The 24,206-nt window shown below is 46.7% G+C and overlaps 1 protein-coding gene across 1 annotated transcript in view; it reads left to right on the forward strand.

Annotated features, from left to right (window-relative positions):
- The window catches only part of LOC143962107 (phospholipid scramblase 1-like), a 69,411-nt gene that overhangs the window by 14,053 nt on the left and 31,152 nt on the right, over window positions 1–24,206 (forward strand). The window contains exon 3 of the mRNA XM_077471433.1: window positions 6,203–6,230. Within this exon, the coding sequence (XP_077327559.1) occupies window positions 6,203–6,230 (28 nt within the window). The remainder of the gene's footprint in view (window positions 1–6,202; window positions 6,231–24,206) is intronic.

Raw genomic sequence — 24,206 nt, forward strand, 5'->3', positions numbered from 1 at the left:
TGAGATGATTGGAGGACAGTGACCTCATTGTCCAGTGGTGAGATGATTGGAGGATAGTGACCTCATTGTCTAGTGGTGAGATGATTGGAGGACAGTGACCTCATTGTCCAGTGGTGAGATGATTGGAGGACAGGGACCTCATTGTCCAGTGGTGAGATGATTGGCGGACAGTGACCTCATTGTCCAGTGGTGAGATGATTGGAGGACAGTGGCCTCATTGTCCAGTGGTGAGATGATTGGTGGACAGTGACCTCATTGTCCAGTGGTGAGATGATTGGAGGACAGTGACCTCATTATCCAGTGGTGAGATGATTGGAGGACAGTGACCTCATTGTCCAGTGGTGAGATGATTGGAGGACAGTGACCTCATTGTCCAGTGGTGAGAAGATTGGAGGACAGTGACCTCATTGTCCAGTGGTGAGATGATTGGAGGACAGTGACCTCATTATCCAGTGGTGAGATGATTGGAGGACAGTGACCTCATTGTCCAGTGGTGAGAAGATTGGAGGACAGTGACCTCATTGTCCAGTGGTGAGATGATTGGAGGACAGGGACCTCATTGTCCAGTGGTGAGATGATTGGAGGACAGGGACCTCATTGTCCAGTGGTGAGATGATTGGAGGACAGTGATCTCATTGTCCAGTGGTGAGATGATTGGAAGACAGGAACCTCATTGTCCAGTGGTGAGATGATTGGAGGACAGTGACCTCATTGTCCAGTGGTGATATGATTGGAGGACAGGGACCTCATTGTCCAGTGGTGAGATGATTGGAGGACAGTGACCTCATTGTCCAGTGGTGATATGATTGGAGGACAGTGACCTCATTGTCCAGTGGTGAGATGATTGGAGGACAGTGACCTCATTGTCTAGTGGTGAGATGATTGGAGGACAGTGACCTCATTGTCCGGTGGTGAGATGATTGGAGGACAGTGACCACATTGTTCGGTGGTGAGATGATTGGAGGACAGTGACCTCATTGTCCAGTGGTGAGATGATTGGAGGACAGTGACCTCATTGTCCAGTGGTGAGCTGATTGGAGGACAGTGACCTCATTGTCCAGTGGTGAGATGATTGGAGGACAGGGACCTCATTGTCCAGTGGTGAGATGATTGGAGGACAGTGACCTCATTGTCCAGTGGTGAGATGATTGGAGGACAGGTACCTCATTATCCAGTGGTGAGATGATTGGAGGACAGTGACCTCATTGTCCATTGGTGAGATGATTGGAGGACAGTGACCTCATTGTCCAGTGGTGAGATGATTGGAGGACAGTGACCTCATTGTCCAGTGGTGAGATGATTGGAGGACAGTGGCCTCATTGTCCAGTGGTGAGATGATTGGAGGACAGTGACCTCATTGTCCAGTGGTGAGATGATTGGAGGACAGGGACCTCATTGTCCAGTGGTGAGAAGATTGGAGGACAGTGACCTCATTGTCCAGTGGTGATATGATTGGAGGACAGTGGCCTCATTGTCCAGTGGTGAGATGATTGGCGGACAGTGACCTCATTGTCCAGTGGTGAGATGATTGGAGGACAGTGACCTCATTGTCCAGTGGTGAGATGATTGGAGGACAGTGACCTCATTGTCCAGTGGTGAGATGATTGGAGGACAGTGACCTCATTGTCCAGTGGTGAGATGATTGGCGGACAGTGACCTCATTGTCCAGTGGTGAGATGATTGGAGGACAGGGACCTCATTGTCCAGTGGTGAGATGATTGGAGGACAGGGACCTCATTGTCCAGTGGTGAGATGATTGGAGGACAGTGACCTCATTGTCCAGTGGTGATATGATTGGAGGACAGGGACCTCATTGTCCAGTGGTGAGATGATTGGAGGACAGTGACCTCATTGTCCAGTGGTGAGATGATTGGAGGACAGTGACCTCATTGTTAAGTGGTGAGATGATTGGAGGACAGTGGCCTCATTGTCCAGTGGTGAGATAATTGGCGGACAGTGACCTCATTGTCCAGTGGTGAGATGATTGGAGGACAGGGACCTCATTGTCCAGTGGTGAGATGATTGGAGGACAGGGACCTCATTGTCCAGTGGTGAGATGATTGGAGGACAGGGACCTCATTGTCCAGTGGTGAGATGATTGGAGGACAGGGACCTCATTGTCCAGTGGTGATATGATTGGAGGACAGGGACCTCATTGTCCAGTGGTGAGATGATTGGAGGACAGTGACCTCATTGTCCAGTGGTGAGATGATTGGAGGACAGTGACCTCATTGTTAAGTGGTGAGATGATTGGAGGACAGTGGCCTCATTGTCCAGTGGTGAGATAATTGGCGGACAGTGACCTCATTGTCCAGTGGTGAGATGATTGGAGGACAGTGACCTCATTGTCCAGTGGTGAGATGATTGGAGGATAGTGACCTCATTGTCCAGTGGTGAGATGATTGGAGGACAGTGACCTCATTGTCTAGTGGTGAGATGATTGGAGGACAGTGGCCTCATTGTCCAGTGGTGAGATGATTGGAGGACAGTGACCTCATTGTCCAGTGGTGAGATGATTGGAGGACAGTGACCTCATTGTCCAGTGGTGAGATGATTGGAGGACAGTGACCTCATTGTCCAGTGGTGAGATGATTGGAGGACAGTGACCTCATTGTCCAGTGGTGATATGATTGGAGGACAGGGACCTCATTGTCCAGTGGTGAGATGATTGGAGGACAGTGACCTCATTGTCCAGTGGTGATATGATTGGAGGACAGGGACCTCATTGTCTAGTGGTGAGATGATTGGAGGACAGTGACCTCATTGTCCAGTGGTGAGATGATTGGAGGACAGTGACCTCATTGTCCAGTGGTGAGATGATTGGAGGACAGGGACCTCATTGTCCAGTGGTGAGATGATTGGAGGACAGTGGCCTCATTGTCCAGTGGTGAGATGATTGGCGGACAGTGACCTCATTGTCCAGTGGTGAGATGATTGGAGGACAGTGACCTCATTGTCCAGTGGTGAGATGATTGGCGGACAGTGACCTCATTGTCCAGTGGTGAGATGATTGGAGGACAGTGACCTCATTGTCCAGTGGTGAGATGATTGGAGGACAGTGACCTCATTGTCCAGTGGTGAGATGATTGGAGGACAGTGACCTCATTGTCCAGTGGTGAGATGATTGGAGGACAGTGACCTCATTGTCCAGTGGTGAGATGATTGGCGGACAGTGACCTCATTGTCCAGTGGTGAGATGATTGGAGGACAGGGACCTCATTGTCCAGTGGTGAGATGATTGGAGGACAGGGACCTCATTGTCCAGTGGTGAGATGATTGGAGGACAGTGACCTCATTGTCCAGTGGTGAGATGATTGGAGGACAGTGACCTCATTGTCCAGTGGTGAGATGATTGGAGGACAGTGACCTCATTGTCCAGTGGTGAGATGATTGGCGGACAGTGACCTCATTGTCCAGTGGTGAGATGATTGGAGGACAGGGACCTCATTGTCCAGTGGTGAGATGATTGGAGGACAGGGACCTCATTGTCCAGTGGTGAGATGATTGGAGGACAGTGACCTCATTGTCCAGTGGTGATATGATTGGAGGACAGGGACCTCATTGTCCAGTGGTGAGATGATTGGAGGACAGTGACCTCATTGTCCAGTGGTGATATGATTGGAGGACAGGGACCTCATTGTCCAGTGGTGAGATGATTGGAGGACAGTGACCTCATTGTCCAGTGGTGATATGATTGGAGGACAGTGACCTCATTGTCCAGTGGTGAGATGATTGGAGGACAGTGACCTCATTGTCTAGTGGTGAGATGATTGGAGGACAGTGACCTCATTGTCCGGTGGTGAGATGATTGGAGGACAGTGACCACATTGTTCGGTGGTGAGATGATTGGAGGACAGGGACCTCATTGTCCAGTGGTGAGATGATTGGAGCTTTGTGACATGGTGCATTATCCTGCTGGAAGGAGCCATCAGAAGATGGGGACACTGTAGTCATAAAGGGATGGACATGGTCAGCAACAATACTCAGGTAGGCCGTGGCATTTAAACCATACTCAGTTGGCAATAAGGGGCCCAAAGTGTGCCAATAAAATATCCTCCACACCATTACACCCCCACTACCAGCCTGAACTGGTGATATCCCATCCCCCACACCATTACACCCCCCACCACCAGCCTGAACCGGTGATACAAGGCAGGGTGGATCCATGCGCCAAATTCTGACCCCACCATCTGAATGTCGCAGCTGAAATCCAGACTCAGACCAGGCAATGTTTTTCCAGTCTTCTATTGCCCAAAAGCTTTGCCCAATCAAGGCGCAGAATGCACTATGCACAGTGTGCAGTGCATTGCAGACTGTTTGGCTGGGTGAACATCCAGCGTAACACCATGCAAATTCGGTGTTCGGCATGCGGTCGAGCAGGCAAATGTTCGGCCTGAACTCATGCTCCAGCCGAATCGTTCGCCCAACACTGTTCCTCAGTTGTTCCTCTGTCTTTTCCAGTTTTTTTTTTTTTTTCTTTCGTTTTTTTTTCTCCAGTTTTCTCTCTTTGTTATTCAGTTTTCCCCTTTTGCTCCTCAATTATCCTTCCTTGTTCCTCAGATTCCTCTCTGTGTTCCCAGAGTTTTACTTTTTGTTCCTCCAATGTCCCTCTTTATTCCTCAGTTGTCTCTCTTTGCTCCATTTTATCTGAATTGTCCTCAGTTTTCCCGTCTTTGTTCCTCAGTTGTCTCTCTCTTTGGTCTCACTAATAGTCCTCTATAAAATGGGCCCACCTCTGTCTAGAAAGAAAGGCTTGATAAAAAGTTCTCACAGGTGTTCCTGCACACCTCGACGAGACCACCTGGGATGGAACCAACCGGCAGAGGAACATTCTAAGCTTGGACTACATCAGGGGTCAAGTCCTGGGAAAAAAAAAGTACGGGAACTCACCCCTCACCTCAAAAATACAAAATGTGTGTATATATATAGCCTTTACATCAGGGTCCGCAGGGTTCCCCCTTGTAGTGTAAGGGGGAATCCTGCAGACTCTGATGTAAAGGGGAATGCCGGGAACTCTGCGCCCAGTGTTCCCTGTATCCTTCACCCCCCCAGTAATGTCCTCTGTCCCCTTCACTCACCCCCCCCCCCCAGTAATGCCCTCTGTCCCCTTCACCCCCGTAATGTCCTCTGTCCCCTTCACCCTCCCCAGTAACATTCTCTGCCTCCCTTCACTCCCCCCTCCCAGTTATGTGCTTTGCCCCTTCACCCCCAAGTAATGTCCTCTGCCCCCCTCACCTCCCCCCCAGTAATGTCTTCTGCCCCCCTCATCTCCCCCCCAGTAATGTGCTCTGCCCCCTTCACCCCCCCCCCAGTAATTTCCAGTTCCTGGAAGAGTGGGGGCTGGTGAGATCTCAACTGTCCTGTCAGCGAGGTGATGAGCTGACAGCGGTGTGGTGCTGTTCCTGCATTGACCATGAGGTGGCAGCGGTGGCCCCGTAGAGCAGAGGCTAGGTGGTATCGGTAGCAGTGGAGATGTGTGCGGCAGCAGGGTGAAGGAGGAGGAATTGGGACACACCTGTGACATCACACACCAGGCATGCCGATTCTACGAGGTTTGCCATTACACCGGGACACTCCCAGCCGGTGTTTGGGACTCGGGAGTTGTAGTTTCCTCCTGCAAATGCTCACTTCTCTCCAGTCTCCACACACTGCCACCAGGAACTTGAGCGTGGTCCGGACTACAAATCCCGGAATGCATGCGCAGCAGACTGCCCTCCCAGCTCAGCCCGCCCCTGTTGAAAGGCCAGTCCTGCTAAAGGGAACTGCGTTCCTGTTGTGGAAAAAGTACAGGAACTCCGTTCCCATGCGTTCCCGCAGGACTTGAGCTCTGGACTACAGACTCCAATCCTAGGTGATGCTAGCCTGACTGCTGGAATAAAACTTTCTTTTTGTGGAATTTCGAGATGTGTATGACAGCATCATTCTTGTAGAAATGCACCTTCCCTCATCCACCAGTCCTGTCACTATCTTCTATGGATGCTTCCACATCATCCACGGCTTCATCTGTTTTCTCCTGTATTTTCTACTCACCTTCTTCGTCGGCATCTCCTATTTTTTTATTCCCCTAGTTTCCATCTTTCATCCAATGTAATCTCTATGTTCTCTCAGTACTTTGTCCCTTTCATCATCCTCCCGTTCCTGTGTCCTGTCTTTGTTCGTCCTCTAGAAGAATGGAATAGTAACTCTTCTCTTGTCTTTTCAGATGAACCAGATCTCCATGCAAGAGAAATGTAAGAATCCCACCAATTTCGCAAAGATAATAATGTAGAATTGCCCTTGAACTTTTCCTAAACTTTCTTACTTTTCTCAAAACCAGCTTCCTCTTCTTTCCATGAGGGCCATTGCGGAGCTCATCTCCAGGCAGACATTGTTTTTTTATATTAGGAGAGTACATGTAGTAAAAATCTGCTCATAAAAATCTTATCTTCTCCTTATAGAAAGACTGTCTTCAGAGACTCTCAGCCACGGATTTCCTGTCCAGCGGACTGGAGACCCGCACTTGCTTTTTGTGTGGCAGAGTGTCTGGTCCTATAAACCCCCCTCGTAGGTTCAGCCCTATTGGCTATGCTGTAATCAGTCATTCCTTCCTCAGTAAGTAGGCAGACTTAGTAAAATGAAGAGATCTTTTGCCTACCAGTCCCAGTTCCACCCACCGCCTATCTCTTGTGCCTACCTTCTTAGCTCAGTATCCGGGCATGGTGGAACAATACAAAGCTTGAAAGTCACTACCCGAGGGAATCACCCACCATCGCCAGCACCTACCAATCATCGGGCAGAGACACAAACAAGGCAGATCACTTTTCTGACAACTGGGAAGCAGTGGTGACAGGTGTTTTTTTTGACCAGTTGGTCAGCACCCCTCCTGCACTTACCCCATCGGTGGTGGGTGATGGGCAGGTTCCAACAGGCGGTTGGCAGCGGCCAGGTTGCAGGCTCCTATAGGTGGGTTGAGGGCTTCTACTGGGCAAGTTACGGGCTCCTATGTGCAGCAGGCAACAGGCGGATTGCAGGCTCCTATTGGTGGCAGACCACGGGTGGGTTGTGGGCTCATATGGGCCGCAGGAGTGGGCGGGTTGTGGGCTCCTATTGATGGCAGGCAGCAGGCAGGTTGTGGGTTCCTATGGGCAGCAGGCAGCACTTACCCCATCGGTGGTGGGCAGGCTCCTATGGGCAGTGGCCAGGTTGCTAGCTCCTAAGGGCGGATTGCGGGCTCCTATGGGCGGCAGGCAGCAGGTGGGTTGCAGGCTCCTATGGACAGCAGGCAGCGGGTGGGTTGCGAGCTCCTATGGGAAGCAGGTGAGTTGCAGGCTCCTATAGGCGGCATTCAGCGGGTAGGTTGCAGTCTCCTATGGGCAGCAGGCAGTGGGTGGGTTGGGGGCTCCTATGGGCAGCAGGCGAGTTCCAGGCTCCTAGGGGTGGCAGGCAGCAGGCGGGTTGCAGTCTCCTATGGGCAGCAGGCAGTGGGTGGGTTGGGGGCTCCTATGGGCAGCAGGCGAGTTCCAGGCTCCTAGGGGCGGCAGGCAGCAGGCGGGTTGTGGGCTCCTATGAGCAGCAGGTGAGTTGCAGGCTCCTATAGGCGGCATTCAGCGGGTAGGTTGCAGTCTCCTATGGGCAGCAGGCAGTGGGTGGGTTGCGAGCTCCTATGGGCAGCAGGTGAGTTGCAGGCTCCTATAGGCGGCATTCAGCGGGTAGGTTGCAGTCTCCTATGGGCAGCAGGCAGTGGGTGGGTTGGGGGCTCCTATGGGCAGCAGGCGAGTTCCAGGCTTCTAGGGGTGGCAGGCAGCGGGCGGGTTGCAGTCTCCTATGGGCAGCAGGCAGTGGGTGGGTTGGGGGCTCCTATGGGCAGCAGGCGAGTTCCAGGCTCCTAGGGGTGGCAGGCAGCGGGCGGGTTGTGGGCTCCTATGAGCAGCAGGCAGCGGGTGGGTTGCGGGCTCCTGTGGGCATCAGGCAGCAGGCGCTTTGTGGGCTCCTATGGGTAGCGGGTGGGTTGTGGGCTCCTATGGGCAGCAGGCAGCGGGCGGGTTGCAGGCTCCTATGGGTGGCAGGCAGCAAACAGTTTGCGGGCTCCTATGGGTGGTGGACAGCGACTCCTGTGTGCTCTCTGCATCATGACAGCTTCCGCCGTGTAGCTCTTCCCTCCTCCTCCTAGGCATCCTATAGGATCAGCTATGCTATCAGCCAATCTGGTGACAGGTTTCAAGACTCGCTTCCTGATTAGCAGAGAGGAGGATCAGTGTGGTGAAAGCGGATATTCATTCACACAACTGGGTGGGGTCGGGCGCATTGCTCTGCGCCCCGACCCCATCCTTTTTTGAAGCCTATTAGAGCCTCTGACTCTAACCACGTGTTTCAAAAAAGCAAACCCCCCCATTGGAATGCAAGGTCCGGCACCCTGCATGTAGATCAGGGGCTGGACACATGGATGGGGGGGGGGCAGTGCTTGTGCGATCCTAATGTACGGGCCGCCGCTGGTGGGAAGGGATGGAATTTGTGCTCCTGCAAACCAGGGAATACAATCCATCTCTTCCCCTAGGAAAAGCAGCACACAGTACACACAAACACCGGCTAGGCACACATTTAACCCTTTGATCGACCTGATGGTAACCCCTTCCCAGTCAACGTCATTAGTACAGTGACAGTGCATATATTTTAGCACTGTCCACTGTATTAGTGTCACTGGTCCCCAAAAAAGTGTCAAAAGTGTCAGAATGTACTCCTGCTAAAGTAAGTAGCTGTTTGCCGCCATTACTAGTAATAAATAAATTAATAAATAAAAATATCCAATAGTTTGTAGACGCTGTAACTTTTGCGCACACACCAATCAATACACACTTATTGGAATTTTTTTCACCAAATACATGTAGCAGAATACATATTGGCCCAAACTGATGAAGAAATTCAGTTTTTTTTTTTTTCAATTTTTTTTTTTTTTATTGGATGTTTTGTAGCAGAAAGTAAGAAAATATTGTTTTTCTTCTTCAAAATTGTCGCTCTTTTTTTGTTTATAGCGCAAAAAAATAAAAAACACAAAGATGATCAAATACCACCAAAATAAATATCTATTTGTGGGGAAAGGAGACATCAATTTTATTTGGGTACAAAGTCGCACGACCGCGCAATCGTCAGTTAAAGTAACGCAGTGGACATGTACAATTAGTTTAGTTCTGGTTTTTTTTTTTAAACAAATTTCGACAGATTCATTAATTTGGAAACATCTGAATTAACGAAAACCCATTTTACAAATTTTTCTGAATATTCGTTGATTCGAATATTCAAAAATTCGGAAAAATCAGAAATTCGAAAACCTGAAATAATAATAATAACTATTAAATTATAGGTATTGGCATTTCCTTTCAAATTTGGCTGTTAGTGAACGTAACAAATACGAAGTTACGAATTATCCTAAATAAGGAATGCTGCATCTAAACGAATAGAACGTAACAAATTAATAATAATAAATAACAATAAAAATAAAAAAAATGTATTATTATTTATTATTAATTTGTTCCGTTCCATTTGTTTAGATGCGGCATTCGATATTTCGGAAAATTGGTAACTTTCGGATAAATTCATATTCGTTACGTTCACTGACAGCCAAAAGGAAATTGCAATACCTATAAGTTAATAGTTAATTAGTTAGTTAGTTGGTTATTAGTTAGAATTTTTAATCTTTCAAATTTCTGGATTTTCTCTTATTTTTGTATTTATGAATTTTCAAATTTTTGAATTTTTGAATTTACAAATTTTCACTTTTTTTTCAATTTTTTAATCTACAAATTTATGAATTTTTGAATTTACGAATTTGTTAGTTATTGTTAGTTATTATTTAGAATTTTCGATCTTTAGAATTTTTGGATTTTCTTTCTTATTTTCGGATTTTCAAGTTTACCAATCTTCAAATTTTAGAATTTACGTATTTACGAATTCGTTAGTTATTATTAGTTAGTTGGTTGGTCATTATTTAGAATTTTCAATCTTTAGAATTTTTGGATTTTCTCTCTTATTTTCAAATTTTCGAATTTACGAATTTATGAATTCGTTAGTTTTTATTAGTTCGAAAATTTGAAAAAATAATCAATTCACTAACTAATAAAAACGAATGAATTCATAAATTCGTAAATTTGAAAATTTGAAAAAAATAAATCAATTCACTATTTTTCTGATTTTTGGCTTTTCTTTCTTATTTTCGGATTTTCGAAATTTCCGAAAATACGAATTTATGACTTTACGAATTTACGAATCTTCAAATTTACGAATTTTCTAATTTAGAAAAACAAAAAAAAAAGAAAAAGAATGAAACAAAACAAAAACAAGTGTTTTTTTCCAGGCTATAACAGTGCTGTATCGCAAAAAAATGGCCTGGTCATGAAGGGTGAGGGGGGGGTAAATCTTCTGGAGGGCAGGTGGTTAATCTTCCGGGAGTTTGGCTTCGACTTTATTTTGTCATTTTATTCTTTTCTCTGTCTGTGTATTTATTTAGACTCCACCCATAATTTGCCCTTTTCGGTTTGGTCATGTGTTTAGAATAAGGTGCGCTGTTTTCTTTTTTTCTTTGTTTATATATAATCATATTCAAATACGCCCTAAAGCAATGTCATTCAGTGGCATTCCTATTACCCCGGCCCCGCCGGCCTCACCGCGGCTCCTGTTTTGTTTGTATTGGTGTGTGCGCCGATCCCTCGCCTCTGAAAAAGCAAATACAAAAGGTTGATTTTGGCAGGAAAGTCCGGATACTAAAGCTGAACTCCGGGGGGGCCGACTCCAAAACGCAGCGATGAAATGCATAGATGGAGGGTCATGTCATCTGCTGAAGGATTTGTATTGCTGTCCATCCAGTCCTGAAATTCACACTGCTCTGCCATGCAGCCTGGCAGAAGGGGAGATCTGATTTTTCTCTCTGCTGCAACTCAGTATCACCGATGGGTCACCCCCCCCAGCCTGCGATTGGACAGTGAAGGGAGAAGCAGCAGACTGATGAAGTCAACTCTCCGCCTCCGTTCTGTCCCCGCTACACGTTTCTCCCGTCTGAGACCAGTGTCGGCTGGTTACATCAAAGGGGGGCGGGGTCACCCATACTTCACCCCATAGCTTTCCTCACCAGCGTCAGAGGGGGCGGGGTCAGGTGGCGGGTGGCCCCGCCCTCCTAATATAAGAAACGTCAGCGCTGGGATCCCCGCAGTGTCTCCGCAGTGGAGACAGAAGACGGATGTATGGACAGTGCTGGACTGAGAGATCCCCCGTCGCTGGATATGATCATCCATCGCTGGAATCTTTTTTTTTTTTTTTTAATAAAGGAATTTTTCAAAAGTGCGTTTGTCTTATTTTACCATTTTTACACTTTCTTTGTGAAATGGTAGGACCCCCTTACCATTTCAAATGAGGGGGGCGGGATCTGGGGGTCCCCTTGTTAAAGGGGGCTTCCAGATTCTGATAAGCCCCCCGCCCGCAGACCCCCACAACCGCCGCTCAGGGTTGTGGAGATGAGGCCCTTCTCCGTATCAACATGGGGACATGGTGCTTTGAGGGGTCACAGACCCCCAAAGCATCCTCCCAATGTTGAGGGCATGTGGCCTGGTACGGTTCAGGAGGGAGGGGGGGGCGCTCTCTCGTCCCCCCCTCTTTTCCTGCGGCCTGCCAGGTTGCGTGCTCGGATAAAGGGTCTGGTATGGATTTTTAGGGGGACCCCCACGTCAAATTATTTTTTTTAATTTGACACGGGTTCCCCTTAATATCCATATCAGACCTGAAGGGCCTGGTAATTGAATTAAGGGGAACCCCCACGCTTTTTTTTTTTTTTTAAATCAATGAATGATGAATGAATGAATTGTCGGCTAATACAGAGAACATTCATTGAGTGTTCTCTGTATTACGGGAGCCGACAATAGCCGCAAGTGATTTTAAAAGACTTTTTTTCCTGCACAAATGACACTTTGTGCAGGGACAGTTCTAAGCACGGGAAACATGCGCCCCTTCACAGGCATACTATAGACAACCCCCAGCTACGAAATTTAAAGGAATATTACACTTTTATTGTTTCACTTTAATCATTATTAAAATCACTGCTCCTGAAAAAACGGCCGTTTTTAAAACTTTTTTTGCATTAATCCATGTCCCCTGGGGCAGGACCCGGGTCCCCAAACACTTTTTAGGACAGTAACCTGCATATTACCCTTTAAAATGAGCACTTTAGATTGTGAACGTTCGAGTCCCATAGACTTTAATAGGGTTCTAAAGTTCACACGAAGTTTAGGTCTGTTCGCAGGTTCTGGTGCGAACCGAACAGGGGGGTGTTCGGCTCATCCCTAATATAGATATAACGCTTCTATTGGCTGAGGAAACACAGATAGCGTGCCTGGTACAAAATGGTACTTTATTTGGCTAATTAGCGTTTCCTGTACAGTCTTGTTCTACCGTATATGTGGTTAAGCCTAATCTTCCTACAACGTACTATGGAGTTAGTTAAAGCAAAACGATACAGCAAGTTAATACAACAACGTGCTCTGAAGTCATCTTAAAAATCAGTCTCAGGGTTATTGTTTTTCTAATAGTCACACAATAAACTTTTAAAATAATTCTAACATTCCTTCCTCTTTGTGTGACTATTTTATCTCAACACATTTTGATGAAAGTCCCTGTGTTATACACTTTCGGACTGTATGTCATTAAGTTGAGCTTCAATGTCCACATAGGTCTCCTCAGAGGTAGGGAGGGCTCGATTCATTGTTCTTGAGACTGCGGCTTCAATCAGTTTTTGGGAAAGTCCTCGAAATACAGGGAAAATGCAGCAGCATCCGCAAGTGACCAAGTCAAGTCCACTTACCGAACCATCCTTCAAGCCGGGTTGTGAATGGATCATTAATACCTGAGTTTTCCGCTAATTCATTCGATAGAGCACTCAGTCCTTCCAGGGCTCTGGTCACAGTCCCTCCAGGAGTTGTATTGTTAGGGATAAAGCTACCAAACATTTTGCATACCCTCCTCTTTCAGCTAGGACTATATCTAAGGCCATTCGGTTCTGCCATACCATTAGAGATGTGGGGGCCAACTGTTCTGCTAGGCCCTTCACAGCGTCCCTAGTATAGCTTACAAATCGTTGTTGGTAATAGTATATATACCCCGTTTCCCCCAAACTTAGACCTAGCGTGATTGTTGGTGATGGCTGCAATATAAGCTCTACCCCCCAAATAAGCCCTACCCTGAAAATAAGACCTACAAGGACTGTAACAAGGAGCTTATTTGGGGGTAGGGCTTATATTGCAGCCATCACTGACAATCGCGTTAGGTCTTATTTTCGGGGAAACAGGGTAGTTAATCCAGTCAACATTATTATTTATAGTCGCCCACCAGAGAAGAGACTCAAACCCATTCCTGGCGCTAAACTCATCCGGCACCCCTCGAGGAACCCCAATCTCATCTATGTAGATCTGAGAGTCTGATGGGAGAGGTGTCCTTCCGATACCGTTGGTGACTCTTAGTCCACGGGTGTTCTAACAGGATCCTCAGGGGCATAGCCAGCTGGACCATAGCGCAATTCCCTTGGGCATTGGCCAGTATCCTAGCTCGCAGTTTCTTATCCCCACACATCCACCAGGCATCAGCTCTCTGAATGTCATGTTCAACCCAGTCCCCGTTGCCAGTGTTACTCCTCTCCACACAGTAGTCATCGGGTAGTGACCCGAGGTCCATCCCGCTACGGTTTCCTGAGAGTGCAAAACAAGTAAAGTTGCCCGGATATGGGGTAACCGCCGGAGGTATCTGAGGTCTCTGTACTGGGGGAAACAACACTCGATGTGTGACAGGTAGAATTTGCTTCAGGTTTATAGCTCTTATTATACAATCGCAACATACATTTTAAACCTTCTGGATCTGTATTGTTATCTAGAGGAAAAGGGACCGTTGCTAAATGTGGTCTGGCTTCCGGCACAAACTAAACAGTTTTTCTTTTTTAGAGTTTTAACCGTGTACCTCAACCATTCTAACCACCAATTATTTTTCATGGTAACCCGTCACCAAAGCTATGGCATCTTCTATTGTTAGTTTACTAAATCTTATAGTTTTACTCAGAACTTCTATTTTAGTATGGCCTTCTTCTTTCCCTTCTGTGTCTACCTTTTCCTGTTGCCTGGTTTTATTGGGCGGTAATACCTCGAGGAAAAATTTGCCTGAGGAGTCAGTTCCTGACACCCATGCTCCCATAGAGTACAACCGCTGATCTTCCTTCTTCGGCTCCTTTAATGTTCTCCAATAATTGGTTACAGTTCTTACTATGTGTGCAGGGGGAGTTGGCCGCTTTTGTAATTATGAGTCTTTCCTTTATTCCACTCTTTTTAGGCCTTGGTAGGTTATACCCAGGGCCGGTGCTACCACTAGGCAAACTAGGCAGCCGCCTAGGGCGCACTTCTGCCTGGGGGCGCCGGGCCACTGGTGTTCCTACTCTCTTCTCTCTGCAGCAAGTATCAGCAGGCAGCCGCCTTTGCACATAGTGTTAGAGGTGCAGCAGTGGAGGAGGACTGTGTCTGTGGCCCGACTCCCGAATGAATGGAAGCAAGCAAACATTCATTGATGGGCACTGGTAGGCTGCATTGATGAGCGCTGGTAGGTTGCATTGATGGGCGTTGGCAGGCTGAATTGATGGGCGTTGGCAGGCTGAATTGATGGGCGTCGGTGAGGCTGCATTGATGGGCGTCGGTGAGGCTGCATTGATGGGCGTCGGTGAGGCTGCATTGATGGGCGTCGGTGAGGCTGCATTGATGGGCGTCGGTGAGGCTGCATTGATGGGCGTTGGCAGGCTGCACTGATGGGTGTTGGTAACCTGCATTGATGGGCGTTGGCAGGCTGCATTGATGGGCGTTGGTAGGCTGCATTGATGGGCGTTGGTAGGCTGCATTGATGAGCGTTGGCAGGCTGCATTGATGAGCGTTGGCAGGCTGCATTGATGAGCGTTGGTGAGGCTGCATTGATGGGCGTTGGTAGGCTGCATTGATGAGCGTTGGTAGGCTGCATTGATGAGCGTTGGTGAGGCTGCATTGATGGGCGTTGGTAGGCTGCATTGATGGGCGTTGGTAGGCTGCATTGATGGGTGATGGTGATGCTTCATTTGATGGGCGCTTCATTAAAAAGATGGGGTATACATGGGCAGGGGAAAGGGGATGGAGTCAGGGTGGAGCCAGGGATGGTGTCAAAAATCCTTGCACCAGCCCTGGTTATACCCCCAATCTTGATGCGCTGTGGTCCACAGGGCCTGATCCCATGCTTGACAACCTGCTCTATTCCAGAGCCAGCAAATCTATTTATCTGCCCATAGAAGTCCTCTATTCCCAGTTGTATCCCCACAATCTGCAATCTGACAGAAGTCTACCAGTATAGTGCTAGTTATTCCCTCTATAAAGGTTAGATCCAATGCTTTTCCTGTTCTTTCCTAATCCAAAGGTTCCTCTGCTCTTCCAAAACGTATAACCCCTCTTATGGTTGCCTTTCCTAGAGTCACCAGTAACCCAAGGATAATTACCGTCCCTTTCATCCTAACCAGCTACAGAGTTCCAGCGGATAGGATAGGGGAGTTGGAAGGGGAGGGAGACTTCACCGGTTTGAGACAAGTCCCACCTTGTGTGAGACCTCCCTTTGTAGCCGGACTTTCTGAACCTCTTGCAGCCAACTGGCCCTATTCTGCCTGTAAAACCTTTTTTACAATGGGACTGGTGAATCCAGGTAGACCTCTCTGCAATCCTCATCGCAGAAGGAGTAGTTAGGAGGACTTTAAAGGACCATCCCACCTTGGGGAGTACCACTGCTTTTTGTTAAGTCCCCAATCTCCCACAGGCACCTTTTTCATCTTCTTGAATTGGACCTTCTAGGACAGAACAAAAATCATTAGTACGTCTTTGTCTTAACCCTTTCATGACTAAGCCTATTTTTGGAATTTGGTGTTTACAAGTTAAAATCCATATTTTTTGCTAGAAAATTACTTGGAACCCCCAAACATTATATATATATTTTTTAGTAGAGACTCTAGAGAATAAAACGTCGATTGTTGCAATATTTTATGTCACACGGTATTTGCGCAGCGGTGTTTTAAACGCAACTTTTTGGGAAAAGGGACACTTTCATGAATTAAAAAAAAAAGAAACAGTAAAATTAGCCCTAGTTTTTTGCATAATGTGAAAGATAATGTTACGCCGAGTAAATAGATACCAAACATGTCACACTTTATAATCGCACGCACTTGTGGAATGACAACAAAGTACGGTACCTAAAAATCTCAATAGGCGACGCTTTAAAAAAAATTTTTTTTACGGTTACCAGGTTAGCGTTACAGAGGAGGTCTAGTGCTAGAATTATTGCTCTCACTCTGACGATCGCGGCGATACCTCACATGTGTGATTTGAACACCGTTTACATATGCGGATGCGACTTCCGTATGCGTTTTCTTTGCGAGCTCGCGGGAGGTGGTGGGCTCTTTTTTTTTTTTTACATTTATTTTAAAATTAATAAATTGTTTTAAAAAAATAAAAATTAATTTGATCACTTTTATTGCTGTCACAAGGAATGTAAACATCCCTTGTGACAGTAATAGGTGGTGACATGTACTCTTTATGGAGGGATCGGTGGTCTAAAAGACCCCCCACCCCTCCTTTACACTTCAATTTATTCAGATCGCCGAAAACGGCGATTCTGAATACCGTATATTTTTTTTAAACCGGCGCCATTGGCAGCCGAGTAAACAGGAAGTGACGTCATGACGTTGCTTCCGTGTTTACTATGAGGAGACTGGAATGACGCCGATTACAGCTTCATTACAGTTCCTCCCCAGCAGCCGGAGGCCTCAGTTTGTGAATCGGTGCTCCCGATCGAGCGGGAGCACTGGTAACAGCGGCGAGAGGGGGGGGGGGGGACGTCCCCTCCAGCTCCTCCGGCACAACAGCCGAGTGGCTTTTAGCGGCTTCGGTTGTTATGGCTGGATAGCCAATCGCCTGCTGTAAAAAAACGGTACTGCAGGTGCCGGCATCATCCCGATATACCCCATGGAAGCCGAGTACGCAGATTTGTGTACGCTCAGTGGGAAGGGGTTAACAACCTAGACATGTATTCTGCTGGTGTGTGCTCAGACTCCTCAGTAGGTGTTTCATTTGGTTGTAAGGGTATCTTATATGGCCTTCCATGTATCATTTCAAATGGGTTTAAACCTTCTTTTGTGGTTGTGATGTGCCTACTGGTCACGGGTACATCTAATTGTTACCCGTTTCTTCCATAGATTTCCTCGGTTTGCTTTTTAGAATGCCATTATGTCTTTCCACCAATCCAGCTGATTGGGGGATGATGGTCACAATGGTATTTCACTTGAATTCCCACCACTTCTGTCAATGGTTGTATAGTTTTTTTTTTATTATTTACAAAATGGGGTCCATTATCACTGTCTGTGCATCCGGACTTCCTGTCGGGAATATCTCCGCCCATTTGGTCATGGCGTCTATGATTACCAAACAATATTTCTTCCTTTCACATTTGTCTAATTCAATAAAATCCATGCAAATGTGTTGGAATGGATATTGCGGTGTGGGGAACTTCCCTTTCCGTGCTCTTATGCCTCTCTGAGCCCCGTATCTTGCACATATAATGCATTGAGAGCAAAAACGTTTTTTTTTTTTAGTAGATGGTGAAGCCATAGGCTGTACATACCTTATTTATCATCTCGGTCACTCCCCTGTTTGACACGTTTTACTCCATGTGTCAATACTGCATCATACCTAAATAGGGATTTTGGCAATACCGGTTTTCAATCATGTAGATGTTATCTATTTTTTTATTAAATTTTTTTGAGAAAATTTTTTATTGGAGATTTTTTAACAATACAAACATAGTAAAAACTGCAAAGACCAGTATTTTAAAAGGTAATACAGAATTCCAAAACATAAACAAATTACATGAATACAGTGTAAAGCCTCATACACACGATAGGACTTTGTACAAACTTTTCCTTGGATTTTTGTACAAAGGGCGTCGGCCGAAAACATGTATTGCATACACACAGCAGGACTTTTTCAGCCAACTTTCACCAAATCATGTGGTTTTTCTGCTCTTTACCGCCACCTTTGGTCAACGTCTGTATTGTTGTCTGCTCTTTTGCATTGGTTCTGAGCATGCCTGTTTGTACTTTGTACTAAAGGCCAATAGTTTTCTGTACACACGATCAGACTTTGCTCCATCAGACTTTTGTTGCCAGAAAGGTTGTCCGTTCGCACAGCCAACAAAAGTCAGATAAAAACCAAAAAAGTTTATCCGATGGAGCGTACACACGGTCGGATGTTGCTCCAAAACAGCAAATTTTCATGTTTGTTGTCAAAAAGTCCAACCGTGTGTACGGGCCTTAAGAGTGGTAAGGGAGAGTACCATTTTAAGGCAACAAGGGCAACTATCTCTATAGTTCGCAAGGGTGGCTATTGATGGAACGTGGGGGAGGATGGGTCCAGGTATCCATGGGTACGGGTAAAGAAGGGTGGAAAAGTGGAGAGTATGGTGGGGATCCCTTGTCAGCTCCTTTCCCCAGGCCTCACTGAGTGGGAAAGTTGTTTGTATTCGGGGGGTAGAGTGGAAGTGAAACCAGCACGCCCAGGTCAAAGGTGAATTTATCAGGTCGATCACGAGCTTGATGGATTCGATCTTCCATTTCTTGCCGTCTTGCTAATTCTCTCCAACCATTCTAACAATAGATGGTGGTTCGGATGCGCGTCATTTGGCGCAGGGATACATAGCTTGGCTGCGTTCACCATGGCGAGCGAACGGAAGTACGACTTTTTTGGGGACCGAGGACAAGTTCAATAGGAATTGTGTCGGTTGTGAAAGCAAGGTCATAAGTTGTTCCATGTTTAATCAGTCTATGAACCTCCAATCCAAAACGGCTGCAGTTTGGGGCATGACCACCATAAGTGTAGATAGGAGCCTGCTCCGTTTGCACATCGCCACCATTGAGGGGAGAGGTGAGGAAATAATCGCTGTCGTTTGAGAGGGGGTTCTGTACCATTGCGATATTATCTTGTATGCATTTTCTTGCGTATGGGTGTTAAGGGAGCCTTTGTGTGTGAGCGTATATATGGTTTCCCAGTCCTCTTAGTTAGTGGGTGGGAGAGGTCCTGGTCCCATTTGTTTTTAATCCAATCGTGTATGGGCGGCGGAGTTTTCGATAGAAGTGCATTCGTGACCGAGATGAGGTGCCTCCGCGGTTCAGTTAGCGAGCATAGCTTCTCAAACTGGGGTGAGTCGGCGTGACCAGTGTGTCTGGGATGAGTGAAGGAAATGCCGAATTTGTACGTATGCCCAGAAGGGGAACGATTTAGTCCGGGACATGACAACTATTGCTTCGTACGGGCGTAGGCGGTCCCCCTCATAAAACTGTCCAGCTTGCACAATGTCATGAGGCTAGGTGTCGGTCAGGAAGTCTTTACTCCATGCCCGGGGTAAATTCAGGATTCAGTCTCAGTGGGGTTAGGGGGCTTAAGTTGGAAGGAGATGTCGTGTTTAGTGCAACATTCTTGAAATGCGCACAGGGTGGGGTGTATTAAGGGGTGAGCTGTCATGGTATGCGGAATGTGGGTCCGGGTCAACCAGGGGGTTTGAGCTATGGGAAACGTGGCTATAGGTACTAGAGCGGTGGGGCAGCTATAATCTCAGGATTTTTAGACCAAAAGGACGTCGGTAAGGGACATTTCAAAGACAGATGTAAAAAAATAAAACACAAATTTTTTACATACTGTCCCTGGTTTTACTGAGGCTGGCAACCCTGATGGGGCCCCCTAGTGGCCCAGGGCCCTAGTAGCTGAATGGTCAGTCCGCCACTGCCTATGGATTTCCTGTTCTGCCATTATTAGTTTTTCTTGTGCCGCTATTTTGGCCGCTTCATCTGCCCTTTTATTTCCCCTTGAGATGGGGTCTGTATATTTTGTCTGTGCTTGACGTTTGCGGATTGCAAGCTCTTGTGGTAACTGTATTGCATCTAGGAGTTCTAGAATGAAGTCTGTGTGTGAAATTGGTTTACCGCCTGGAGGTGACCATCCCCCTGTTTTTCCACTGTTGTGCAAAAACCATTTACTGTTGAAAAGGGCATATTGACTGTCAGTGTATACGGTTTTCCTTCTGATAGTATGCATGCTCTTGTCAGTAGGGCGGGGGATATCACCGCTCCAGGAGGATCATTTAGTAACAAGGCTCTCCGCCCAGCTAAAGAAGCCACAGGTCTCCGGTGTTGTGTCGAATAGTGTCCCCCGTCAGATAGTGTCCGCCGTGTACTGCGCTTGCACAGTACGTAGGACAAGGAGATGCCGAAAATCTCCGAAGACGAGCGGCACCTGCGCCACAAGTCCAGGTTCAAGCCCCACCATCCAAGTGGACATAGAGTTAGAATAAAAAATTGCAGAGCGAGGCCGTGCCCGAAGCGTGGCGACGGAAGCGAGGCCGTGCCCGAAGCGTGGTGATCGAAGCGAGGCCGTGCCCGAAGCGTGGTGATCGAAGCGAGCCAGAGAGGGGCCCTCTTACTAAGTGCTACCATATGTCCATTTGGATGGTGGGGCTTGCACCTGGACTCAGTGCGCAGGCACCGTTCATCTTTGGAGACTTTCGGAGTCTCCTTCTCCTCCGTACTGCGCAAGCGCTGCGCCTGCGCAGTACGGGGCGGACACTATCCGATGGCCGGACAGTTTCTGACAGAACACCGGCAATGCATGTAGCGATGAATGGAAAAATAGTTCTGGACAGCCGCACTCCAAAAAAAGCCTTTTATTAAAAAAAATTAAAAAACACACGAAATCCAAAATGCATGTCACAGCAGAACAAGACCGCTGACGCGTTTTGCACTACACACAGTGCTTAAGCCTCATACACACAATCGGACTTTGTACAAACTTTCCCGTGGACTTTTGTACAAAGGGCGTTGGCCGGAAGTTTGTACTGCATACACAAAATCTGACTTTTTAGGCAACAAACACAAGCGTATTGACGTTTCAACGTACTGACGACACTTCAAAAGAGGACGTTCGATTGCTCCGGCGCCACCCTTTGGTCAACTTCTGTATTGTAGTCTGATCTTTGGCATTGGCTCTGAGCATGGCGTGTTTGTACTTTGTACAAAAGTCCGATGGTTTTCTGTACACACGATCAGACTTTGCTCCAACTGACTTATGTTGTCAAAAAGTTTGTCCGTTCGCACAGCCAACAAAAGTCTGATGAAAACCGAAAAAAAGCCTCATACACACGATCGGACTTTGTACAAACTTTCCTGTGGACTTTTGTGCAAAGGGCGTAGTCCACAAGTTTGTATTGCATACACACGGCAGTACTTTTTAGGCAACAAACACAAACGTAGTGACGTTTCAACGTACTGATGACACTTCAAAAGAGGATGTTCAATTACTCCAGCGCCATCTTTGGTCAACTTCTGTATCCACTTGACCACTGGGCACTTAAACACCCTTAATAACCAGACCAATTTTCAGCTTTCGGTGCCCTCACATTTTGAATGACAATTACTCAGTCATGCAACACTGGACCTATATGAAATTTTTGTCCTTTTTTTCACACAAATAGAGCTTTCTTTTGGTGGTATTTAATCATCGCTCGGTTTTTTATTTTTTGTGCTATAAAAGAAAAAAATACATAAAATTCTGTAAAAAAAAATGAATTTTTCTTTGTTTCTGTTATAAAATTTAGCAGATTAGTAATTTTTTCTTCATAAATTTTGGCCAAAATTTATACTACTACATATCTTTGGTAAAAATAAGTACAAATTGGTGGATATTATTTGGTCTTTGTGAAAGTTATAGAGTCCACAAGCTATGGTGCCAATATCTGAAAATTGATCGCACCTGAAGTACTGACGGCCCATCTCATTTCTTGAGACCCTAACATGCCAGAAAAGTACAAATACCCCCCAAATGACCCCTTTTTGGAAAGAAGACATTCCAAGGTATTTAGTAAGAGGCATGAGGAGTTTTTTTAAGTTGTCATTTTTTCCCACAATTCTTTACAAAATCAAGATTTTTTTAACTTTTTTTTCTCGCACACAGCATATGCATACAACAAATTACACCCCAAAACACATTCTGCTATTACTCCCGAGTACGGTGATACCACATGTGTGAGACTTTTACACAGCGCGGCCACATACAGAGGCCCAACATGCAGGGAGCGCCATCAGGTGTTCTGGAGCACCCAGGACAATTCTGACATTTCTCTCCTACATGTAAAAATCATCATTTATTTGCTAGAAAATTACATAGAATCCCAAAACATTATATATGTTTTTTTAGCAAACACCCTGGAGAATACAATGGTGGTTGTTGCAAATTTTTATCTCGCAAGGTATTTGCGCAGCAATTTTTCGAATGCTTTTTTTTGGAAAAAAAACTGTTTTGTGCTTAAAAAAAGAAAAAAAAAAAAAACACAGTAAAGTTAGCCCAATTTTTGCATAATGTGAAAGATGAAGTTACGCTGAGTAAATATATACCTAACATGTCACTCTTCAAAATTGCACAGGCTCGTGGAATGGCGTCAAACGTCGCTACTTAAAAATCCCCATAGGCGATGATTTAAAATTGTTTTACTGGTTATATGTTTTGAGTTACAAAAGAGGTCTAGGGCTAGAATTATTGCTCTCACTCTAACGTTCGCAAGCGATACCTCACATGTGTGGTTTGAACACCGTTTTCATATGTGGGCGGGACTTACGTATGCGTTCCCTTCTGCATGCGAGCACATGGGGACAGGGGCGCTTTAAAAAAAAAAATATTTTATTGTTCATTTTACTTTATTTATTTTAGTTTGACATTTTTTTTCCCCAAAAATAAATTTTTTGTTCACTTTTATTCCCATTACAAGGAATGTAAACATCCTTGTAATAGGAATATGGCATGACAGGTCCTCTTTACAGTGAGATGTGGGGTCAATAAGACCCCACATCTCACCTCTAAGCTGGGAAGCCTGAAAAGAAAAAAAAAAAAAAAAAAGATTCTGGCTTTGATCGTATTGGCGAGTCAGTAGAAGCACCGGAGGGCGGCGGGGGGGGGGGGGGGGGGATGTCTATGGCTGGGTATTGCAGGGTATCACCGACTATGGCTGGGTATGGCTGGGTATCTCCGAGTATGGCTGGGTATCTCCGAGTATGGCTGGGTATTGGCGGGTGTTGCAGAGCATTGCAGAGTGTTGCAGGGCATTGGCGGGTGTTGCAGAGCGTTGCAGGGTATTGCAGGGTATTGCAGGGTGTTGCAGGGTGTTGCAGAGCATTGCAGAGTGTTGCAGGGTATTGGCGGGTATTGCAGAGCATTGCAGAGTGTTGCAGAGCATTGCAGAGTGTTGCAGGGCATTGCAGAGTGTTGCAGGGTATTGCAGGGTGTTGCAGAGCATTGCAGAGTGTTGCAGAGCATTGCAGAGTGTTGCAGGGTATTGGCGGGTATTGCAGAGCATTGCAGAGTGTTGCAGAGCATTGCAGAGTGTTGCAGGGTATTGGCGGGTGTTGCAGAGCATTGCAGGGTATTGGCGGGTGTTGCAGGGTATTGCAGAGTGTTGTTGCAGGGTATTGCAGAGTATTGCAGCAGAGTAATGGCAGGGTATGATGGGGTTAATTTTCGGTGAGCAGCGATGTGGGCACTGCAGATGCAGCCCACAGTGCTGCTGACACCGATCTCTTCCCCCTCCGCTGTTCCGATCGGTACAGAGAGGGGAGGGAGGAACCGGCGTCATAACATGACGCCGGTTTGTTTACAAGTGATCACTCCGTCATTTGATGGAGCGATCACGTGGTAAACGGCCGCGATGAGCGGCTGTTTACCGTGATCCGTGATGCGCCGAGTCCTGTGGACCCGGCGGTCACGGATGCTCTCGAGTGCGCTCCCCAGGGGGCGCGCGAGAGTGGAATTCTGGGAGGACGTCATATGACGGCCTCCCAGAGTTAAACAACCGCCCTGTAGCCGTCATTCGGCTATGGGCCAGTTGTTAAGTGGGTATTGTAGTCTGATCTTTTGCATTGGTTCTGAGCATGCGTGTTTGTACCTTGTACAAAAGTCTGATGGTTTTGCGTACACACGATTGGACTTTGCTCCATTGGACTTATGTTATCAAAAAGTTTGCACAGCCAACAAAAGTCCGATGAAAACAGAAAGTTTGTCCGATGGAGTGTACACACGGTCGGATGTTACTCCAAAACAGCTAATTTGCATGTTTGT

This window comes from Lithobates pipiens, unplaced genomic scaffold (genome assembly GCF_037356315.1).
Source record: "Lithobates pipiens isolate NorthernLeopardFrog02 unplaced genomic scaffold, aLitPip1_a1.2 Scaffold_8, whole genome shotgun sequence".
NCBI classification, from domain to species: Eukaryota; Metazoa; Chordata; class Amphibia; order Anura; family Ranidae; genus Lithobates; species Lithobates pipiens.